Source organism: Podarcis bocagei (genome assembly GCF_964188305.1).
Source record: "Podarcis bocagei genome assembly, chromosome: 1".
In the NCBI taxonomy this organism is placed as follows: domain Eukaryota; kingdom Metazoa; phylum Chordata; class Lepidosauria; order Squamata; family Lacertidae; genus Podarcis; species Podarcis bocagei.
In genome coordinates, this window is record NC_138125.1 from 136,877,902 (window position 1) to 136,899,405 (window position 21,504).

Below are 21,504 nucleotides of genomic sequence, written 5' to 3' on the forward strand. Positions count from 1 at the left end.
GGGAGGACCCAACCCCAGAATGTCTGTTCCCTGGGATATGCACATGGAGTCTATGCAACTAGCACACACTATTCAATTGTTGTGCCACCTACGCACTCCAGCAGGTTGGCCATGAGGGGGGATGAGGCACTAGGGTTCCCCACCCATACCCTAAAGAACAATTTCAGCTTATCTTTAAGGTAAGAGAAAAATAAGGCATCAACACTGATTGCGTTATGTGTTAATTTACCTCAATTACTCTAAAGGTTACACTCTTCTGCTTCCACTGCAAATACCGCAAGTATAACAGTGAAACAGCAGGGATACACGCAGCCACCATAATGTTTGGTATGCATGTACAGAAAGTTAAATAAATGTTAATGCCCAGTAAAGGGCACAGAATCATGGGTTTTTGTCTCTAAAGTGTCCATTCTGAGCAGCAAATGTGAGTCAACCACAGCACAGACCCAGAGTCTGCCACTCATCACTTCTCCTGGGCCAACTCCTTTCTGTCCGGCATGTAGAAGTACGAGAAGCAAGAGGGCGGCAAGCCATCCAGAGAAGCCTTCTGTGTTTCCCCTTCAATTCTCCCTCCTCACCAGCTTCCCAAGAGTTTAGAAAAATAAGCAGAGAGATTGGCAGTCCACGCCTGCAATGTTGGTACCAGACCCAAACTCAGGAAGAGGGTGCTTCTCCATGTCCATTTGCCATCCTGCCAGCCAGGCCCCTCTCTCCATTTCTTAATGCCTCCGTCAAGCGCTTGCCAGCCAGTGGGTGGGCAGGATGCAGGCGAGAAAAGCGCCCCAGGGTCCAGATGGGGAAGACGTTTCGGTAGGAGGTATAGCTGATCGCACAGGTTTTGTTGAACACTCCGGAAATGTTCTCCTGCAAGGCAAAGAAACACAGAAATTCCATCTCATCCATCCTCTCATCTTTCCAACACAGTAAGAAGCACGGAAAGATGAGCGACCTATAAGGGCATCAGCACCTGCAAAGCGGCCTTGAGCTGCACAAACCTCCTCATACATGGAGGTACCATATGACAGGTGTGACCTGCTTTGACTATCCATGGCGAAAAGGTAGCTGATACTTTTTGAAATGTTTACATTTTAAAAATAAATAAATGACACCTTCACTGCCCTTAGCATGAGCTGGACCAAAGGCTCCAATTCCAATATGCAGGCATTCCAGGATAAACCAGACAATGCACAGTGATCTTGATAGTCTGGCTTGCGCCAGCTTTCCTACTTCCACTGTTCCTGATCCATGCTTAAACATTTAAAACTTCAGGCGGCTTAATGGGCACTTTGAGAACCAGCCCTTCCAAGAAGTAGCAATAGTCAGGGCTGCTTTTTTCATGAGCTGCTGAATAGTCAAGAGGGAATGCCTCCCAGCCAAGGAAAGGCTGTGTTTGACTAGGATTGGTACAAACAGGAGCTAAAACGTGGGTGGTGGGAGTCATACTGGAACAAGGAACACAAAAGAGACTCCTGTGCTTGAAGGAAAATCTGCAACAAGGGTGGAAGAGGAATTCTGAGAAGCTAAGAAGAAAGGTGTGCTTGTAGGTGTATTAGTGTGAGAGAGAATGTATACAAATAGCCCTTCCATTATATGGAATTCCATTGTGCCCTTCCGTTATATGGAATGCACTCGAGGCACACTTCACCTGAGGCCAGTCTCCATTAGGCAGCTGTTTGTCAATCAAAACTTTGATCCCTCTTTCCAGGACTCTAACGTCTGGATACCTGCAAAGCAAGAAGAGTTGTTCTGACCCAGGTTCTCTGCTCAAGTAGGTTTAGAGAAGAAAAGCTAAAGCTCAGGTAATTCACAAATATCGGAAAGATTCTTGCAAGTGATGTAATATCCTAGGCAGGAAGATCAAATGCCACCAGGTTAGCATGGCCTCAGTCAGAGACTTGTTAACTGTTCCCACAAAGAAAGCGAGCAGCTAAAGGGACGGCCTCAAGGACTGGATGCAGCAACTGAGCATTTCTGTTCCCTGCAAGGCAGAGGAGCATGGCTAACAAGGAGAGATGCGCAGTGACAGCAGGCTATGCTCAGGCAGAAATATTTGCCAGACAAGGCAGCTGTGATCTTTTCATTGCAGCTGCCAAAAGTTGAATTTCTGCACAAGGGCATTCCAGGAGAAAGGGAGGCCTGCATTTTCCCAAGGGACTTCTTGTGTGCAGGCTGCAGCACAGACCCAGGAAGCTGCTGTTTGGGCATGCTTGGTGGTAGCCTCTACTAGCCAATGGGGGTCCCCCAAAGATGCAATTCAAGACTGGTGGCTGTTTCTATCTGCCCTCATCCCCGTGCAGAGGCCAAGGGTCACTTCCAAGCACAAACTTTTACCTAACAGCCATGAGCCCCAGAAGAGCCCAGCAAGTGTTGTGTATTTGGGATGTGGTGCTCTGGATGTATCTGCGCTGCTCACAAGACTCAAAGTCTTCTCCCCATCCACCGTCCTCCATCTGCTTGGAGACCAAGAACTCACAAGCGCGGGTCACCTCCCCACAGGCCACTCTGGAAGAGAAAGGGCAGGAGAACGGGAACTCACAGAGTGGCTCCATGTCCTCAGCGGAGGAACATATGGTGGTTAGCAAGGACAAGGCAAGGAATTTTATCACGCCAGGCAGAGACAAACGAAAAGGAGACAGGATATCAAGGGAAAGCACAGGCTCAATGCTCCCCAGAGTGCATGTGCACCCATAGACACAGCACCCATCAGCTGGCTGAGAGCTACAAGATGAATCTGGAAATGTCAAGGGAGAAGCATCTGCAGGAGGCCCACCTGATGGGATGGTCTTTCTGCATTCTGATGGGGCCAGGATAATAGATAAAGGGGAAGGAACTTATGGAGAGAAGAGCGGATGTCACCACTGCAAACCAGTGCTGACCAGGAGGCCTGTCCTCAGCTGCTGAAACCGCCGTAAGTTGTGGGTGAGGACAATGGGTCTGTCTGGCCCAGTAGTGCCGGTCTCTCCAGTCCCTCCCTTGCGCAGGTGAGCCTGAGAGAGTGGCCACCTTTGCTGACTCGGCTCTTCAGGTGAGGCTGGCTCTCAGCTGAATCCCAGAGCAGTTTGCCTCTAGGCTCAGTGTAGGGAGATGGTGCCCTCCTTCTCCCCAACCCATAGAGGGCAATAAGACAGCACGATTCTTCATGCTGAATGAAAGGCCACTCACTGCCAGCAAGCTCTTCTGATCAGAGGAGCTTCCATTATAAAACCTGGTGAAGGTCTTCACTCACCCATCCTGGTAGGTGTGTTGCATACAAGCAAAGGCCTCCAGAGCAAACCACGTGCCGTAGGTGATGCACACCCCCCAGCACCTAGGAGGGAGGGAGAAGTCGGTCAGCAAACAGAACCGAGCCGGGAGGAGAGCCAGCTCCTCCCTCCTTGCTGTGCCAAACAATCCCAAATCAAGGGAATGAGCCTGAAGTTTACTTGCAGAAGCAAAACCAACAATATACAGTGGTGCCCCGCAAGACGAATGCCTCGCAAGACGAAAAACTCGCTAGACGAAAGGGTTTTCCATTTTTGTGTTGCTTCGCTAGACGAATTTCCCTATGGGCTTGCTTTGCAAGACGAAAACGTCTTGCGCTTTTTTTTTAAAGCCGCTTGAAGAGGCGCAGTTGCGACGGACCGTGCTTCGCAAGACGAAAAACATTGCAAGACGAAAAGACTCGCGGAACGAATTCTTTTCGTCTTGCGAGGCACCACTGTAAATTATTTTCCTTATCTTTCAAATATCTATTAAGCCAACATGATTCAATGTATATGTCTGGACATATACATTCAGCTTGGCTGCTGCCACAGCAACACAAATGTTGTAATCATTTTTAACACGTGAGATATATTGGAGGAAATTAAAGCTGGTTTCTTTGACGTAACTAATTTCTGCTTCATTTCATGTTTCTGCCATCAGATACCAGTCTAGTATTTCAGCCATTACTTTGGATATGGAATAAAAACAAATGCTGCCAAAGCTGTTGGCCATGATTCCTCTGATAAACGCCACCAGCTCCTCTGCAAGGGCTTCCACCCGCACATAAAAAGGCTTCCCCCCCCAATCCCTCACACACCTCCCAAAATTGGCTAGGGTGGGACACAGGGGATGGGGGAGAGATCGTTCCATCTGGCAAGCTGCTCTAAATTCCACCTCCTCTCTTTACTTTAAATGTTTATTCTAAAAACTCTGCAGCTTCCCTTCGCTTATTGCACAACAGCACAATTCTGTATTTGTCTAAAGAGAGCCAAGTTCAGTGGCGCTTACTCCTAGGTGAGTATGGAACTGCAACTTAAGAATATTGGCTGACCCTAGATATTCCCCCAGCCCCTCTCTCCCTACACCTGGTGACTTAGTTCTATCACTACCAGCCCCCCAACCCATTGCCCCTGAGGACGTTGGCATGCTCTTTCTTGACTGGGAGGGAGGGGAGGAGATCAGCTCCAGTCAGAGTGGCAAATGGCCAGGAATTACGGAAGTTGTAGTTCAACAGCAGCTGGAGGCTTACAGATTCCCCAGCCATGTTCCATACAATATTCTAGAACAAATTTTAAATTCTTGTAATACGTCAAGCTTATGTATTACATTTGTACAATTACTTTTTAAATAAAGGCATGAACATTTTCTTTTCTAACTTTGGTGGTTTAAGACTTAGTAAAAGATAAATGATAATGCTGAGCATTTATATAGCACTGGGCAGTTTCAAGGTGTTTCATATGGACAAGATATGAATATTAACTCTTTGAGTGACTGTGACAAAGCAGGAGGGCGGGTTGCCTAAGGCTATCCAGTGGGAGCACGACTGAAACAGGATTTGAACCCGGGACTTGTAGGGTCAGATGCCACACTGGTCTCTCAGACAAATTAAACTGCTAATAAAAAGGTGCTATTGGCTTCTCCTACTAGAACCACCCAAAGGTCTCAAACTGGTGCTGAAAAGTGGGATTTTTTACCTCCGATTCTTAAAATTGCCCCAAGGCAGGCATTTTGCTATTTATTTTAAATACCCTGCCAAGCAGCTGGAAAGCCCAACAAATTATTGAAGCGGCCCTTGGCTTTATGAGGACACTCACCCTTCCCAGGAACCATCAGCTCTCTGAAGTTTCTGACAGTAGCGGAGGCCCCGTTGCAGCGTCTCTCTGAGCAAAAAGGAAAGAGTGGGAAACCCTTTCAACCCTGTGAATACCCACGATTCCCAGCACCACTCTCTCTAGCCCAGACTGGAAGGAATAAAAATGCTATTCACTCCCACCCCACAGAAGGGTCAGGTGCCCAATGACAGGAGGGAATTTATTTTCCCATGTCAACTCTGAAACGAAGGTTTCACATCCTGTTTTTCCATTGCTCCGCTCCTTTCCTTCCCTCCTCTTACCTGATCTCCTCTGCCCTGTGTTCAGGGAAGCGCTCTTGGAAATCCTTCAGCGCCTGCATGACTGCCGAGGTGCATTCTACGTAAGTGTAGTCCACCATGATATCCCCTGCAAACCACAAAAAAATACAAGTTTGCTGATGCAGCGAGAGGCCATGACAAACCCACAGCACCAGAACCAATAAAACAATACAGATCATAGATCCGTAATAGGAGCCGGCTTCCAGCGTGGCAGTCAGAATGCAACCTTCCTTCATTCCTTGTGACTTTTAAAAGCCTTAGTCGTATCACCATTTAAACCTACTCTGACCTTCATTCCTGTGTTGCTGTAATGTTCTTGGATTAAAGCCAAAGAATGCAGTCAAGGTTGGCAATTTCAGATTTCTCCCAGAGTCTGTTTTGATTAATAGATTGAAATGCAGCAGAAATATCATTAAAGGCTATATATTGAAAATCAGTAAGACAGATTCTAGAGAGAGATGTGAGATTCCTGTGTGGCATGCCTCTGTTTCTTGAAACTTAAAATAATTTGTCTTTTCCTTTCGGGTACAGTTGTTGTCAACTTTTTAATATCAGAGTTTGATTGAAGATTAAGAGGGGCCGGGGGGCCACTAGGGGTGCATTGGAAGATGGCCGACAATAACATCTCTCCGACCCACACGACGTAATTAAGTGGCTGTGATGGGAGTATGCAGCCTCCCTGCCCCCCCAAGGGAATGGGGGGGGGACTGCCCTTGCCTGCTGTGCCCATATACCACCCCCGAACTCGAGGGGGTGGGGGCACTAGGCAGAAAGCCCTTGTGTCGACTTCGGCTCTCCTGGACGCTGTCTCCGATTCGCGCCACTAGCTGCAGCAACTTCAAAAGAAACAATTAGGATGAAGCAAATGCACATATTTCAAGGAAGAATGGGGAGTAAAGACTGCTAATTGAAGGGATCTCTGAGAAAGAAGACGGGTCGGATAAACGGGAATATATCATGAGAAGACACACCAAGGCTCGGTATGTTGGCAACGGGACTGGATGGGGGGGGGGGACACTTTCCTTTCTTTCTTCTATGTGATTAACCAATAATCCCCCCCACACAAGTCAGAAATGCCTCTTAAATGACCTAAGCAGGATGATTTAAGACTGTGTGGAGATAATTTTTAACAAAAAGCATGTTTTAAGGCGATCGTGGGAAATACAAGAGCTTTGGGATGACGCAGTAAAAAACAGTGTTGCCATTTTGGCAAGTTCTGTCGAAAGATTTATGTCTGGGTGGAGGAATGCATCTGTTTTCATACTGCGGGCGAACCTCATCAGAGGACTAAAGAAGGCGACAGATTTGTGAAGATTATTATTATTTTTTTCAAATTCTTTTTATTGTTTGTTCCATAAAGAAGATAAAGGCTAACACATAGACAGAAGAAACAAAACACAAGAAAAAAGAGTTTACCAACAAAATAGAAAAAAGTACACAAAATTCTTATTTTCATAATTCTCCCATAACATAACTATTTCTTTTGGGACTTCCTTCAGCTTGGCCGCGAATCATACGAAGCAAGTAAATAAAGTTACACGTTTCATCGTTTATATTGTCGTTGTATCCGATTTTGTTCTCTATTTTCCTTACACAAAAACCATAGTCTGTCACAGTACATCTCTAAATCCTTTTAGCGTTATTTGTCCATCACTAATGCCTTCCAGATAATTTACGTATTTTCCCCAATCCTTAATGAACACTTGGTCTTTTATATATCTAATTTTTCCCGTTAGTTTATCGAGCTCTGCATATTCCGATAATTTAAATCTCCACTCCTCCACTGTTGGGGTTTCCTGCTGTTTCCATCTCTGAGCTATTAGGGTCCTTGCTGCCGTAACCGCATAGTATACCAGTCTACAATCCTCCTTTTTTATCTCTCGTTGTAATATCCCTAATAGAAAGATTTCTGGTTTCTTTATGAACGTGTACTTTAATATCTTTTTTAATTCTGTATATACCTTCTCCCAAAACTGTTTTACCCTTCCACACTCCCACCACATATGGTAGAAGGAACCCTCTGCATCTTTACACCTCCAACACTTGTTATTCACCTTATACATTTTTGAAAGTTTCATAGGTGTCAAATGCCACCTATAAAACATCTTCATAACATTTTCCTTTATCACAGTACACGCCGTAAAGTTCAACCCGTCTCTCCATAATCTTTCCCAGTCCTCATATTGTATACTATGGCCTACGTCTTTTGCCCAGCGGATCATCACTGATTTGACTTCCTCATCACCTAGATTCCAGTCTAACAACATCCTATACATTTTAGATATATTTTTCACTTTGTTGTTTATTATTTCCGTCTGGAATTTCGAATCTTTGTCTGCATAACCTCTTTCTTTAATGTCTTTGCTAAGCATCTGGTTCACCTGTTGGTGATCAAACCAATCATAAACATATTCTTTAATCTGCTCATAAGGTTTAATTCTCCATTTCCCATCTACTTTGGTTACTAACTGATTGTATGTTGCCCAGTTGCCTCCCATATTAATAGTTTTCCTGCTTATTGTTTCAAGGGGTGATAGCCAGTGTGGTGTTTTCGGTTCTAATACATTTTTATATCTTTCCCACACTTCAATTAACGGTCCTCTGAAGATATGGTTACCAAACCCCTTATGTACTTTCATTTTATTCTTCCACAGGTAGGCATGCCAACCAAAGTGGTTATCGAAGCCCTCCAAGTCGAGTAGCTCCGTATTTTCTAGTTTGACCCAATCTTTTAGCCAACTTAAACATGTTGCCTCATAGTATAGCTTCAAGTCTGGCAGGGCAAACCCCCCCCCCTTTCTTTTACATCTGTTAGTAGTTTAAATTGGATTTGGGGTTTTTTCCCCTGCCATATGTATCTCGAAACTGTCCTCTGCCATTCTTTTAGAGTCCTACTCCCTTTTATTATAGGGATGGACTGAAATAGGAACATCAATCTTGATAGGACGTTCATCTTAATCATATTCATTCTTCCCCACATTGACAGTTTTAACCGTCCCCATTTTTCTAAATCTCTCTTTATTTCCTTCCACATCGGCTCATAATTATTTTTATATAGGTCTATATTTTTAGATGTTAGCCAAATGCCGAGGTATTTACCGTATTTTTCGCACCATTGGACGCACCGGAGCAAAGGACGCACCTAGTTTTTAGAGGAGGAAAACAAGTAAAAAATATTCTGAATCAAATGTTGTACAAACTGCTGTATTTAATAAACAACCAGTATATCAGAATCATATTACAGCCATGTAAAGTGAACAGCAGTCAACAATGGCATTAAGAACCATCATCACTGTCATTAACAAATGAAGAGAGACTTTAAAGTTTGAGTACTCTTCTAGTCTTCTGTGAACCCCAAGAACTCATCACTGCTAGAGTCAGAATTTGTGGAGCTCAGTTGCTCACAATCACTGACATCACTTTCTTCACTATCTTCATGTAAAATACCATCTTCGTTACCATCCAAAGCATTGCTAATGCCACATTTTTTGAATGACCGGACAACGATTTCCTCCTTCACCGAGTGCCATGATGTTTTCACCCATTCACAAACTTGAGTGATAGTGGGCCTCTTCATTCGTCCAGTGGGTGTTAGATCATGGTTACCAGCAGCCATCCATTTGTTCCACTCTTCTCGCATAAAGATCTTAAATGGCTTGTTGATGGAGACATCGAGAGGTTGCAACTGGCTGGTAAGACCTCCAGGAATTACAGCTAGATGAGTCTTCGCTTCCTTAAAGCACTTTTTTGTAGTTTCACTAATATGTGCTCTAAACTGGTCAAGTACTAATAAGCCAGGTTTTTTCAAAAGCCCTCCAGGACGTTTGGACCACACTTTTTCAACCCATACTCTCATTCCATTTTCGTCCATCCATCCTTTCTCATGAACATGTACAACAACTCCTCGTGGAATCACTTCTTTTGGAAATGTTTTCCTTTTGAAAATTAACATGGGTGGCAATTTGGTGCCATCTGCACAGCAAGACAACACAACAGTGTAATGGGTTTTCTCATGTCCAGAGGTTTTCACGGCGATGGTTTTGGCACCTTTCCGATCAACAGTCCTATTTGATGGCACATCAAAGGTTAGAGGGACTTCATCCATATTCCCAATCTGGTCAATTTCAAATCCATTTCTCTTCCTAGCATCAATTACAAATTTATGAAAAGAGAGAATCTTAGATTCATATTCTTCTGGCATTTTTTGTGCAGTTCTAGTTTTAGTGCGCATAGCAAGGCCACATCGCTTCATAAATCTGCAGCACCATGATGGTGAGCCAGTAAAGTCATGAATGCCTTTCTCTAAAGCAATCCGTTTGGCTTCATATATTATCATTTTTGTAGAGACTGCGAAGCCTTTATTCCGCTGTTTTGTGATCCATTCTTTCATGGCAATGTCCATCTGTGGCCACTTTGCAGCATGTCCACGAAAAGTGTGCTTGCTTTCATCTGCTTTTTGCAGCTGATCCTCCTGTTTCCTCCACTGTCTTATCATTTTTTCAGTTGGAGGTGGTCCAAAATGTCTCTCTGCTGCTCTGTTTCCATGCTCCTTAGCATATTTTACTACCTCTAGTTTAAAAGGAATCTTATATGCTAGTCTTTTATGCTTTATCATCCTTATCAGAATGGGGGAGGTTTTCTGCAAGAAAATACAGTGGTAAGGAACTGTCAGTAATGTACAGTACAGTATCTCCAATGTTTACTATTGGGCACTTAACTGCCCCCCCCAATATTTTTAAGTTGGAAGAGGGAGGGAGGGAGGGAGGGAAGGAAGGAAGGAAGGAAGGGGGAGAGCTCAGCCTGTGGGTCCCCAGATGTTGTTGGACTACAACTCCTATCATCCCTCAACTCCCATCTTCCCAGGGCTCTGGCCTTGCTACCTAGAGGCGTTCACATCTGGGGACCCACAGGTTGAGAAGGGCTGAAATGTGGTATGTGAGGTAGGGCTTTACTGCCCCCCCCAATATTTTATTTAAGGTGGAAGAGGGAGGGAGGGAAGGAAGGAAGGAAGGAAGGAAGGAAGGAAGGAAGGAAGGGGGAGAGCTCAGCCTGTGGGTCCCCAGATGTTGTTGGACTACAACTCCTATCATCCCTCAACTCCCATCTTCCCTGGGCTCTGGCCTTGCTACCTAGAGGCGTTCACATCTGGGGACCCACAGGTTGAGAAGGGCTGAAATGTGGTATGTGAGGTAGGGCTTTACTGCCCCCCCCCAATATTTTATTTAAGGTGGAAGAGGGAGGGAGGGAGGGAAGGAAGGAAGGAAGGAAGGGGGAGAGCTCAGCCTGTGGGTCCCCAGATGTTGTTGGACTACAACTCCTATCATCCCTCAACTCCCATCTTCCCTGGGCTCTGGCCTTGCTACCTGCAGGCGTTCACATCTGGGGACCCACAGGTTGAGAAGGGCTGAAATGTGGTATGTGAGGTAGGGCTTTACTGCCCCCCCCCCAATATTTTATTTAAGGTGGAAGAGGGAGGGAGGGAGGGAAAGTAGGAAGAGAGAGGGAGATCTCACATTTCTGGATGTCTGTGGAGGGCAGCTGCCTTGCCTCGTGGAACCTGAGCAAAAGGAGGAAATGCTGGGAATTACCAGCACAATAACCAGGGGGGAGGGGCGGAAGGGGATGTCCAAATCTTCCATTGTAAAGGGCTTCTCCAGCCAGCCCCCTAGAGCGGCTCAAGTTGGACTCAGTGGAGAAGCCCAGGGCTTTCCCCAGCCAGCCTCCTAGAGTGGCTCACAGGACGGAGGGCAAGTTACAGCCAGCCTCTCCGCTGCCCGCTGACTGCCCTGAGTTCCTCCGACTCAAGGGAACCCCAGGGCTTCCCCAGCCAGCCTCCTAGAGTGGCTCACAGGACGGAGGGCAAGTTACAGCCAGCCTCTCCGCTGCGCGCTGACTGCCCTGAGTTCCTCCGACTCAAGGGAACCCCAGGGCTTCCCCAGCCAGCCTCCTAGAGTGGCTCACAGGACGGAGGGCAAGTTACAGCCAGCCTCTCCGCTGCCCGCTGACCGCCCTAAGCTCGTCCGACTCAATGGGGAAGCCCAGGGCTTCCCCAGCCAGCCTCCTAGAGTGGCTCACAGACAGAGGGCAAGTTACAGCCAGCCTCTCTGCTGCGCGCTGACCGCCCTGAGCTCCTCCGACTCAATGGGGAAGCCCAGGGCTTTCCCCAGCCGCCCACGCAGCCTCTCAGCTGTTTGTCGGGCTGAATGGGGAAGCCCGGGGTTTCCCCAGCCGCCCACGCAGCCTCTCCGCTGCAACCTGAGCTTGGAGGGGCTGGAGGGGGAAGTCCCAGGACCACACATTCGCTCCATAGGACGCACAGACATTTCACCTTAGTTTTTAAAGGAAAAATGTGCGTCCAATGGTGCGAAAAATACGGTAACTTTTTTAACCGTCCCTATCTGCGATTGTTGTTGAATTGATTCTATTGTCCTTAAGTCTACATTTTTATATATCATTTTTGTTTTTGTCTTATTTAGTTTGAACCCCGCCACTTCTCCAAATAATTCTATTTCCTTCATTATCTCTCCTATTGATACTGATGGATCTTCCGTCATCACAACTAAATCATCAGCGAAGGCCTTTGTTTTATATACATTCTGTCCTAAAGTCACGCCTTTTATATTTCCATTTTGCCTTATAGAGTTTAGGAGGACTTCTAGCACAGTTATAAATAGTAACGGAGAGAGCGGACATCCTTGCCTCGTTCCCTTCCTTATCTTAATCTCTTCCGTTACTGTACCATTTACAATCAGTTTGGCCTTCTGATCCGTATATATTGCCCTCACCCCGTTGGAAAACTCACTGCCTACATCCATATATTCAAAATTTCTCAGCATAAAATTCCATATCACATTATCAAACGCCTTTTCGGCATCAATAAACATCATTATTACTTGTTTGTCAATCCTAATAGACAAGAATTCTAACATATCAATAATGTGTCTTGTATTATCTCTCATCTGCCGACCTGGCAGAAATCCTGCCTGGTCCTTATGGATAACGTCTGCTAACACATCTTTTAACCTTCTTGCCAGAATTCCTGCAAATATTTTATAATCTACATTCAGCAATGAAATTGGTCTATAATTTTTAACTTGGGTTAAATCCGCATCCTGCTTGGGGAGAAATGTAATATACGCCTCCTTCCAGGTTTCTGGGATTTCCCCTTTCTTTAATATTATATTCATAGTCTTTTTCAGAGGTCCCACCAGGATAGATTTCATTTCTTTGTAGTAGCCGGCAGTAAATCCATCGGGGCCTGGGGCCTTACCCCTCTTAAGGTCTCTGATTACCTCCTCTATTTCCTCATTTTCAATTGGAGTATTCAATCTTTGTTTTCCTTCCGTTGAGATTTTTTGTCCCCCTTTATCTTTCAAAAATCTTTCTATCTTCCTTTGGCCTACCCTCTCTTGATCTTTGTACAGATTTCTATAGTAATTAATAAACTCACTCCTTATTCCTTTAGGGTCAGTTCTTTCTTCCCCATCTACCATTATTTTATTAATTGTCCCTTGCTCTTTCCTTTTTTTAATTTGCCAGGCAAGCCATTTGCCTGGTTTGTTGGCAAGTTCAAAGTTTCTTTGTCTGAGTCTTTTAATGTTCCACTCTACCTCTCTGTTTATTATTGTGGCAAACTGGGTTTGTAGGATTTTTATTTTTTCCTTTGTTTTTGGGCAGTTGGGTTTTTGGACTAATTTTCGTTCATTCAGATTTGTGAAGATTAATGATGGAAAGAGTGCTTTTATTTATGGAACTGATGATATATGGAAACCATCTTGATATGGTTATTGGACGAACAGAAAAACTCACACAGGATTACAATTTGTGTTTACCTGCTTAAGGAGATTATCAGAAGAGATCACAAAGAAAAATGAAAAATATATGAAAATAACAAGATGAGGTGTGGGAACAGCAAGATAGGACTGGATAGAATTGTGAATATTATTTGGACAGATTTGTGGACATTAATGCAGCAGCAAGAAGATGATTGGAATCCCCTTCGGAACTTGAAATATGGGTACCCCCAACAAAAATTTAAAATTCGGCCTTGTAATTCGGAATTTATGTGATGTGATTTGATGTGATTGGTCGGTTAATAAAAATTATTTTTTTTAAAAAAGAAGAAGATTAAGAGGGGCCAGCAGGAGCCAAATCACATTGCCGGGGCAGGCAGGGTGGGTGGGTGTGGAATGGCTTCAGTTCTTCTACTGAGACAACGATGCCCCATTCCCCATGCTTGCCCAAGAGGACTTCCACTGACACACAAACCTCTTACTAACTATGCTAGCATGGATGCAAAGCAAGTCCCTTCTCCAGTGTGGTGTAGTGGTTAAGAGCGGTAGTCACGTAATCTGGGAAACCGGGTTCGCGTCCCCGCTCCTCCACATGCAGCTGCTGGGTGACCTTGGGCCAGTCACACTTCTTTGAAGTCTCTCAGCCCCACTCACCTCACAGAGTGTTTGTTGTGGGGGAGGAAGGGAAAGGAGAATGTTAGCCGCTTTGAGACTCCTGAAGGGGAGTGAAAGGCGGGATATCAAATCCAAACTCTTCTTCTTCTTCTTCTCTTACCAAACACCTCGGAAGGGTTCAGGAGCTCCAGCAGCCAGCCGCCACGCTTCGTTTCATACGTGGAAAAGCCACCGTCCGCATTTTGCATGTTCAGCAACTGAAGTCAGACACAGAGGAAGAGAAAGCGCGCGTCTGGACAAGGGCATAGCAAAGATGGAGCTCAGTGGAGTGGCCCCACAGCCTTAAGCAGCAGCCCACCGGAAATCAGAAATACTCCCACAAGCTCCACGCTTCACCCAGAAATCCCCACCTCCAGCTTATAACCACCAACTAGCCAAAGGCAACATCGTCTGGGAGGCAGATTGGACTCTGACCCAGGGGCTGCTTCTGCTTCCAAGCCACTCACCACATTCACAGCATCAAAGAGACGGTTCGGTGGGATTTGCTCCTTTATAAAAGAGCAATTGTTCTGCAGAAGGATCGCTGACTTCAGCCCCTCCGCAGTGCAGTCAGCTACAATCCAGCCACAGTCCCGCGTGCTGAAAGGAAATCCACCCTGGAGAGCATTAGACAATTGAGAGCATTAGGCAATGCAGAGCAGAGGATTCTTGCAGGACCGCATATATTGCCAATAACACTGCTGCCCAGCTGACCTTTCTTCTAGCATTGGAGTATAGAAAAACTTAACTCTTTTAGATACTGTATTTTTTCTCCCATAGGACGCTCCGTCCCAAAGGACGCACCTAGTTTTTTGGGGGGAAATAAAGGGGGGAAATTCCCTTTATTTCCCCCCCAAAACCAGGTCGGGGAAACCAAACCAGGTCGAGGGGCTCCCCACACTGCGGATGTCTGTCCGGCGCGCGGGGCGCTCTGCTTCAGGGCGCCATGCGCACTGGGCGGCAGGCTGCTATCCGCAGCCTAGGGAGCCCTGCGGGAACTCCCGCAGGGCTGCCTAGGCTGCGGATGTTTTCCCAAAGCGCTGGGCGCTCTGCCTTCAGCGCGCCCAGCGCTCCGGGAAGCAGGCTGCTATCCACAGCCTAGACAGCCCTGCGGGAAGATTTAGGTTAAAGAGTGAGGAAAACAATCCTAACTTCATGAGCAACTTTCTCCTGGAAAAAATTCAGAGAAAGATTTTTGGACAGATATCTTCCCAAGTTAACTTAGCATCTGGCATTGCTGTTTTCAGAAAGGGAGCTCTTTCTGTGATTATACCTTGTTCATCTGACGGTAGTACTTCTCATAATCAGGTGGATTATCTGGAATCTGGAGGAGATACAAGCTACACTCAGACAAAGAAGGCAAGTGAAATTGACATAAAAGGAACACTATTTTAAGAACTACGCTATTAAAAATGCTAGACGCAAGGGAGAAAGTGATATAAAAAGTCTGAAATACAAGCACAAGCCACAGCGGTCTTTGTAATTTCAAGTTTGGGCCTGAAGGTGTTATAGACATAAAAAAAATTTTGTACAGGTATAGATATTTGCAACTACAAACAAACACACACAATTCAGCAATTCAATGCCAGCAAATTTTGACCTCAACAAGGAATCTTTCTTGATGTTGCAGTGCCTTGAGAACTACAGAGAAAAAAATCAAGAAATTCTCTGCATAGAGAAAAGGAATAAAGTCCTCCAGATGTAGTAGTTAAATTTGGTTCACCTGGTGGAACACTTCCCCCCAAGATGTGAGTTTGGAGAGGCCGAAATTCACATTCTTGCATAAACGCTGGACTCCTCACGTTTCGGAGTTTTTATTGGCATAAACTCAGAAGATAAGCTATTTTTGTCTTACAACAAAGGGACACATTCCCGGCTGTTCTTGGACAGAACTATGAGGCACAATGCAAAATCAAAACCTACATATTTTTAGAATGTGGGCAGTATTACAGCAGAACTGGATCATGGATACGTATACTCCTGGTTCTTACCTGGCTGATTCTTAAAAACTCATGCGCATGTAGCAGGCAGGAGTTAAATTCAGGCCTTTTATGGGCACCTGCCTTTAAAAAAAAGAAAAAGGTGTTTCATTTGACATAATGTGATTTTTAAAAACTGAATCCAGGAGCAGTAATCAATCTTAATAATATTTTGTTAAGATTAATTTCATTAAAATTTGATGAATTAAGGCTACAATCTTATCCTATACTTACCTGGGGGGGGGGGGGCAGGCCCACAAATCTCACTAGAATTCATGGCCAAGCCGTAACTGAGTTGTGATAATTGCGTGAGTGTAGTTAACGTAAGCAGTGACTTTTGGGACTGCAGGGATGGGACCGGAAGGGAATTTAACTCTTTCCCTCCCACAGTCTTGGCAAAAATGACCTCTCAGAACTGTCATCTGAATTTGAAGGAAACTCCCATGAGCACAAGGAATATGCTTTCCTTGAAATGTAAATGGAAGCTTCCGATAAATCACTATATCAGAACTGGGGCAGGGAAAAAGTTGAACTCCCCGGCTCACCCCCAAAGTCCTAAAGCTGCTCAGACTTCCTTGTGGTTCCTATGTACAAAACAAAACTGTCTTCGTGCTATTATGTGCTGAGGAATACCCTTTGAGTAACATTAATTAAACATCCTAGGCTATTTAAAACTTTGCTGCTTTGCATTCCCTTGCAATAGCAATCAAAAGACATTCTTAACAGAAATTTACTGGCTGTCTGCCTGACTGCATCTCTACTAGTCACATGTCACCATTTGTAATACTTTTCTGTGTTGTGTGAACTAGATATGCTCTATATCCCAGACTGTTTCTTCAGTCATTTGATTTAGAAATTCTCCCCAAAATTACAGAGAAACAGCCATGTTTCCCCCTATTAAGTCCTAGGTCAAAACAAAGAAAAATAATTACCTCCAGGAAAGCTTGGATAGCAAATGCCGTGTCCCAAAGCTGTGACCCATTAGTGCCCTGAAAGAGAAGGTGCAGTAAGAAACACTCACCTCCCACCTGACTTGTCTCCCTTGCAGCCAACAGAAGGTGCTCAGCTGTTCCCCAGAAGCAATTTCCCCTACTATTGGCAATGGGTTAGAAAGGAAAAGCCTATTGACACCAAGGAAGTCCTTATTAGAACCTTCCCCACTCGTATACCAAGTGCTAGCCATCAAAATAGCTGGGAGGGGGGAACTCCGTAGTGGCCAACAAAACATTTGTAATCTACTTTACGTAATATTTTGTGTTTTAGTTAATATTATTTAAATTCTCATTAACGTTAAACTATTCGTAAACTGGTTTGATCATCCCTGCAAAATTAATTAAGAAGTATACAGCAAGTAGTTTATATGCTTTCTTTTTATTGTATTTTAGAGGATGTGACCAATGTAACCGTTTTACAAACTCAATAATTTATCTATAACTTGGATAAATGTTTTCTCTCAACCAATGCATTTTAAAAATCCACCTGCGGCAATATGCCCAAAGAACTAATGTTTCATGGTCAAGTGCCACCCAGGCACAAAGTGAAGTTGGCTAGTGGGGTTTTCACGTGGGATCTCAGCCACTGTTGCTTCAAAATGGATTTTAATGTTATGTAGTTCGTCTGATGTGTGTTTTTATTTTCATTTCAATTTTACTACATTGAATTGTATTGTGGTTTTAATTTGTTGTAAGCTGTCCTGAGTGGCACATGAGCACCAGAAGAGCAGGACAGATTTTTTAAAATATAAAAATAAACTAAAAGCAACCGGACAATACTTATTGCAGTGCTCAAAAACTCCTCTTGCGAGGGGACATAAATCACCTACTGGGCTGAGTCATTCAATAATACCCTCTTGCTAGATGCCTCAAGCCAAAAAGGGCAAGTGGTCAGCTGCACCCCTCCAAAAACTGTGTTCGTCTCCTTTGGCTGCAACAGCTGAAAATTACCCCCCAAAACCCAAAACTAAATGGTGCTCTGGATCCATCCACGGGCTAAACTGTTGCAACTGTGATATCTGAATGTGGTGGATTTGGGGGCTTTTATGCCTAAAGTATTAAGTAAACGTGTCGCAGGAGTCCTCTGGGGACTCTTATACTAAATCGTTTGGGCCAGAATGGAGGAGGTCTCAAAATGCTTCATGAGACGACCTTCTGAGGATGTAACTGTGGAGGAGAAGCTCTGTTTTCACTCCTCAACCACTGACACCAAGTGGTTCTCAACTTGCATTAAGTTGGATTCATGGCAAGCTTTCTGCCACCTGTGTCCTAGACGTCTCCCAAACTGTTTTGTTGCTCCAAGTTTATAATGCATTTCCCCCCACATTTCTGAAACCAGAGGGTGGCTGTGGGGTGCAGGAGAAAGGGCAATTTGGAGCAGGAATATGTCAGCTAACCCTGCGGCTTCTCTGATCCTGAAGCCACTCTGGAAGCAGCTTTTCCAGTTTGAACAGGGTGACTGATGCAATGTCGCCCTCAATGAGACAGAGAAAAAATAAATCCCTTTCATCCATTCCAGGGATTATTACCTGCATCTTCAAGCCATCCAGTCCCAGCCTGCAAGGAGACAGAAAACACTCAGTGTTGCAGACTGGCTAAACAGAGTCCTGCACCTCAACTATGTTTCCTGTACCCTGGGTGAACAAATGGGCAAAGGGTGTGCAAGCTGAATTATCTTCACACCAGCACTAATGAGCTCCTCATAAACTTTGCCCTAAGGGAGTCCCCACTTGACAGGGGCTGAAGAGAACGCAGGTTCAAATCCCTGTTCAGCTCTTAAGCCAACAGGGAGGCCTTGGGCAAGTTGCCGACGCTCAACCATATTGTTCAAATACTACTGGTCTCCTGGGAAGAGAAGAGGGTGGTCCTCTGCTTGGGAGCTTAATATGCCGTCCAAATGGTGAACGGCAACACCAACACGAGGCAATCCTGCTCTCATCAGGGGAGTTCAGCAGCTACTTTCCAAGTGTCCTCCAGTCTCTCCTGATGAACCGTCAGTACTCAGGAGTCCGTAAGAGCATTATGCACAAGCAGCTGTAAGGATGTAGAAGTCTGAGTTCCAACAAAGCCTTACCAGAGGTAGTCGGGGATTCTGGAAACGTGTTCTTGGAAGGCAGCAGACTTGTCTCCCTCCACATTCCAGCGCACAAGCATGTTAATCGTTTTAGATATCTAAATGGGCAGAGAAAGGCAAAGTCATTTCTCCTAAGAACGATAGAGCAAACAGCCCCTAATATTTGTGCCTCTTTATAAACTCAGCTCCTACATCAATCCTCATAAGGATGCGGTCAAAAAAAAGACTCATCAACAGTAGCTGCCTCCAGCATTAACTGCAGCTGGGACAAGAATACTGAGCTCTGCCCCAACCGCCCTCCCCTGCCTGGAAGAGAGGTGGGGGTGGAGCCGAAACACTTCTCCCCACTGCAGAACGGCTGAAGGGGGTCAGGGGAGACCGGGGCTATTTCTGAGCTCTGCTGCTACTCGTGGCTCCTTTTCTACTGGGAGATGCCAAAGGTGGAACCCAGGACCTTCTGCTTGCAAAACATGTGCCCTGCCGCTGAGATTTCCACTCAGCTCTATGGAAGGAACCTTCCAGGTGTGTACAGCTTTGAGCCTGGGCTCATCAACAACCATTTGCTTTCCACTGAAGAGCAGGAGGCACACATCTTCCATCCGGGATGGTTGTGCTCCACCAAGTGGGTAGCATCAGGAGGGATGGACATGGGGGGGGGGAGGTTGGGGGTGCCTGACCAGCCAGTCAGGGCAGCCAAATCAACCCTGGTGATCAATGGGGTGACAAATTTTGCAGCCATCTGCCTGTGCTCATTAGGTACTGTGCTACCAAGAACAGCTGCACTGAACAAACATTTTGGAATCTGCAAATCAAGTTCCATTCCAGAGCTATTCAGCTGTAAGTGCCACTCCAAGTGACCTACAGGGCCAATGCTGATGGATTTGGTGAATCGGTCATCAGCTTTAATGTGCTCGTACAGCTGCTCAATTGCTCGTTGTCTCAGAGCTGTGCTGTGGAATCTCTCGTAGGTGTTGATAATTGCTGGAATGGAAGCAGAGAGAAAGAGGTTTCATATTTATCTGCTGAATATGAGCACTGAAGAGTAATACAGACAGGAATTGAGCCACATACACTTAGCAAATCCCTAACTTAGGTTTCCATGGCAGTTCAGAGCTAATCAAACTTCATTTGTGAATTATCAATCCTGTCACTGGAAAATGGCAAAGCCACATTTTCAAACAATCCCTGTGCACATGAGAAGCATGTTCACTCTTTTCCTTCATGTCCCTGTAGCAGCACAAACTGCGCTGAAGTAGTGGAATCACCCAGAATCAGCTGCTGTGGCATTACTGTGTCTCTGGAGTCCGGATTCAGCTGATAGCCAAGCAAGGGTTGAGGGATGAGAACACAGAGACTAGGGGGCTGAAAGATATATGCTGTATGCTACAGTGTGGTGTAGTGGTTAAGAGCGGTAGTCTCCTAATCTGGGGAACCGGGTTCGCGTCTCCACTCCTCCACATGCAGCTGCTGGGTGACCTTGGGCCAGTCACACTTCTGTGAAGTCTCTCAGCCCCACTCACCTCACAGAGTATTTGTTGTGGGGGAGGAAGGGAAAGGAGAATGTTAGCCGCTTTGAGACTCCTGAAGGGGAGTGAAACTCTTCTTCTATGTGCGGAGCGCTTGCAGCAACCCTGCAAAGTGAGTGGGCCTGTCAGGTAAACAAAGCAAACCACTTCTGTCTACTGTTGGATGAAATCTCTGAATCACAACAAAGCAATGGCTTGTGAAATCAGCAGGTGATACACCAGCAAGTGGAGTTGTACAAAAGGAGAATAATGTCGAGTAGGCTGCTAATCCAAGTTCTGATTATCCCTGCAGCACTGAATGAAGCCAGCCACGGCCAGCAAGATTAAAAAGGAAAAGAAAGGCTGAAGAAAAGCTTTGAGGGCTCCCTTGACCAAGAGAGGCAGAGGACTCTCTGCAGAAGACTCACACAAGCATTGCCCTGACCAGGCCAAGCCCACCCCGTGCCAGGCCTATGCAGCTTTTATATCTGAAGGAAACACATCGGATGCCAGGAGATGTGCCGTTGCCAGAGAGGCATTTAGGCCAACTACGTACAGTGCATGCATACAGGTGAGGCCTCTTCACAGGGGCAGAACCCTCCTCTACAGAGTTTTCCATTGCATTTATCCACTATGTGCCAGAAAGCAAAAGCAAAAAAGCATCAAGGAGAGCAGGCAGGCAACCTTACATTTCCCGAGTGAAGGAAGACCTGCTAACATGGTGGGATTTACTTCCAGGTATACACGGGCAGCCCTGATCCGCACATTACACCATCCTCTAAGGGTGTATGCACTACCGCCCAATTCTCCACTTGGGGCAATACAGCGATGCCTCTCTGTGAACCATCGCTTTTCCTTCTTCTGACCAGCAGTAATCATCTCAGCTAGTGAACAGCACAAGAGGCCTGGCGAAGGCAAACAGGTCTGCAAACAAGCATGACTACCTTCCAAGCCCAGAGGTCACACTCTTCTCACCATAGATGATGGAGAGCAGCCAGCTGTGTGGCGTGTACACATCACCCGCAGCGACGTTGTTCCTCTGTGCCGGCCAGTCAATGAGGGAATAGTCCTGGGTGTAGAGCTCCTGGGTGCAAAGAAGGGTCACACAACACCAAGCAGAATTGGCAAGAGAA

The 21,504-nt window shown here is 45.6% G+C and overlaps 1 protein-coding gene across 1 annotated transcript in view; it reads right to left on the reverse strand.

The window, feature by feature from the left end:
- Positions 1 to 208: 208 nt before the first annotated feature.
- The window catches only part of LOC308570720 (lanosterol synthase-like), a 28,176-nt gene continuing 6,880 nt past the window's right edge, over positions 209 to 21,504 (reverse strand). The window contains exons 8-22 of the mRNA XM_081165632.1: positions 21,347 to 21,455; positions 19,729 to 19,847; positions 18,867 to 18,964; positions 18,322 to 18,349; positions 16,733 to 16,789; positions 15,813 to 15,884; positions 15,095 to 15,145; positions 14,289 to 14,438; positions 13,943 to 14,039; positions 5,357 to 5,462; positions 5,058 to 5,123; positions 3,227 to 3,307; positions 2,332 to 2,502; positions 1,646 to 1,724; positions 209 to 864 (exon numbers count right to left, since the gene is read on the reverse strand). Coding sequence (XP_081021758.1) covers positions 655 to 864; positions 1,646 to 1,724; positions 2,332 to 2,502; positions 3,227 to 3,307; positions 5,058 to 5,123; positions 5,357 to 5,462; positions 13,943 to 14,039; positions 14,289 to 14,438; positions 15,095 to 15,145; positions 15,813 to 15,884; positions 16,733 to 16,789; positions 18,322 to 18,349; positions 18,867 to 18,964; positions 19,729 to 19,847; positions 21,347 to 21,455 — 1,494 coding nt within the window. The 3' untranslated portion in view covers positions 209 to 654. The remainder of the gene's footprint in view (positions 865 to 1,645; positions 1,725 to 2,331; positions 2,503 to 3,226; positions 3,308 to 5,057; positions 5,124 to 5,356; positions 5,463 to 13,942; positions 14,040 to 14,288; positions 14,439 to 15,094; positions 15,146 to 15,812; positions 15,885 to 16,732; positions 16,790 to 18,321; positions 18,350 to 18,866; positions 18,965 to 19,728; positions 19,848 to 21,346; positions 21,456 to 21,504) is intronic.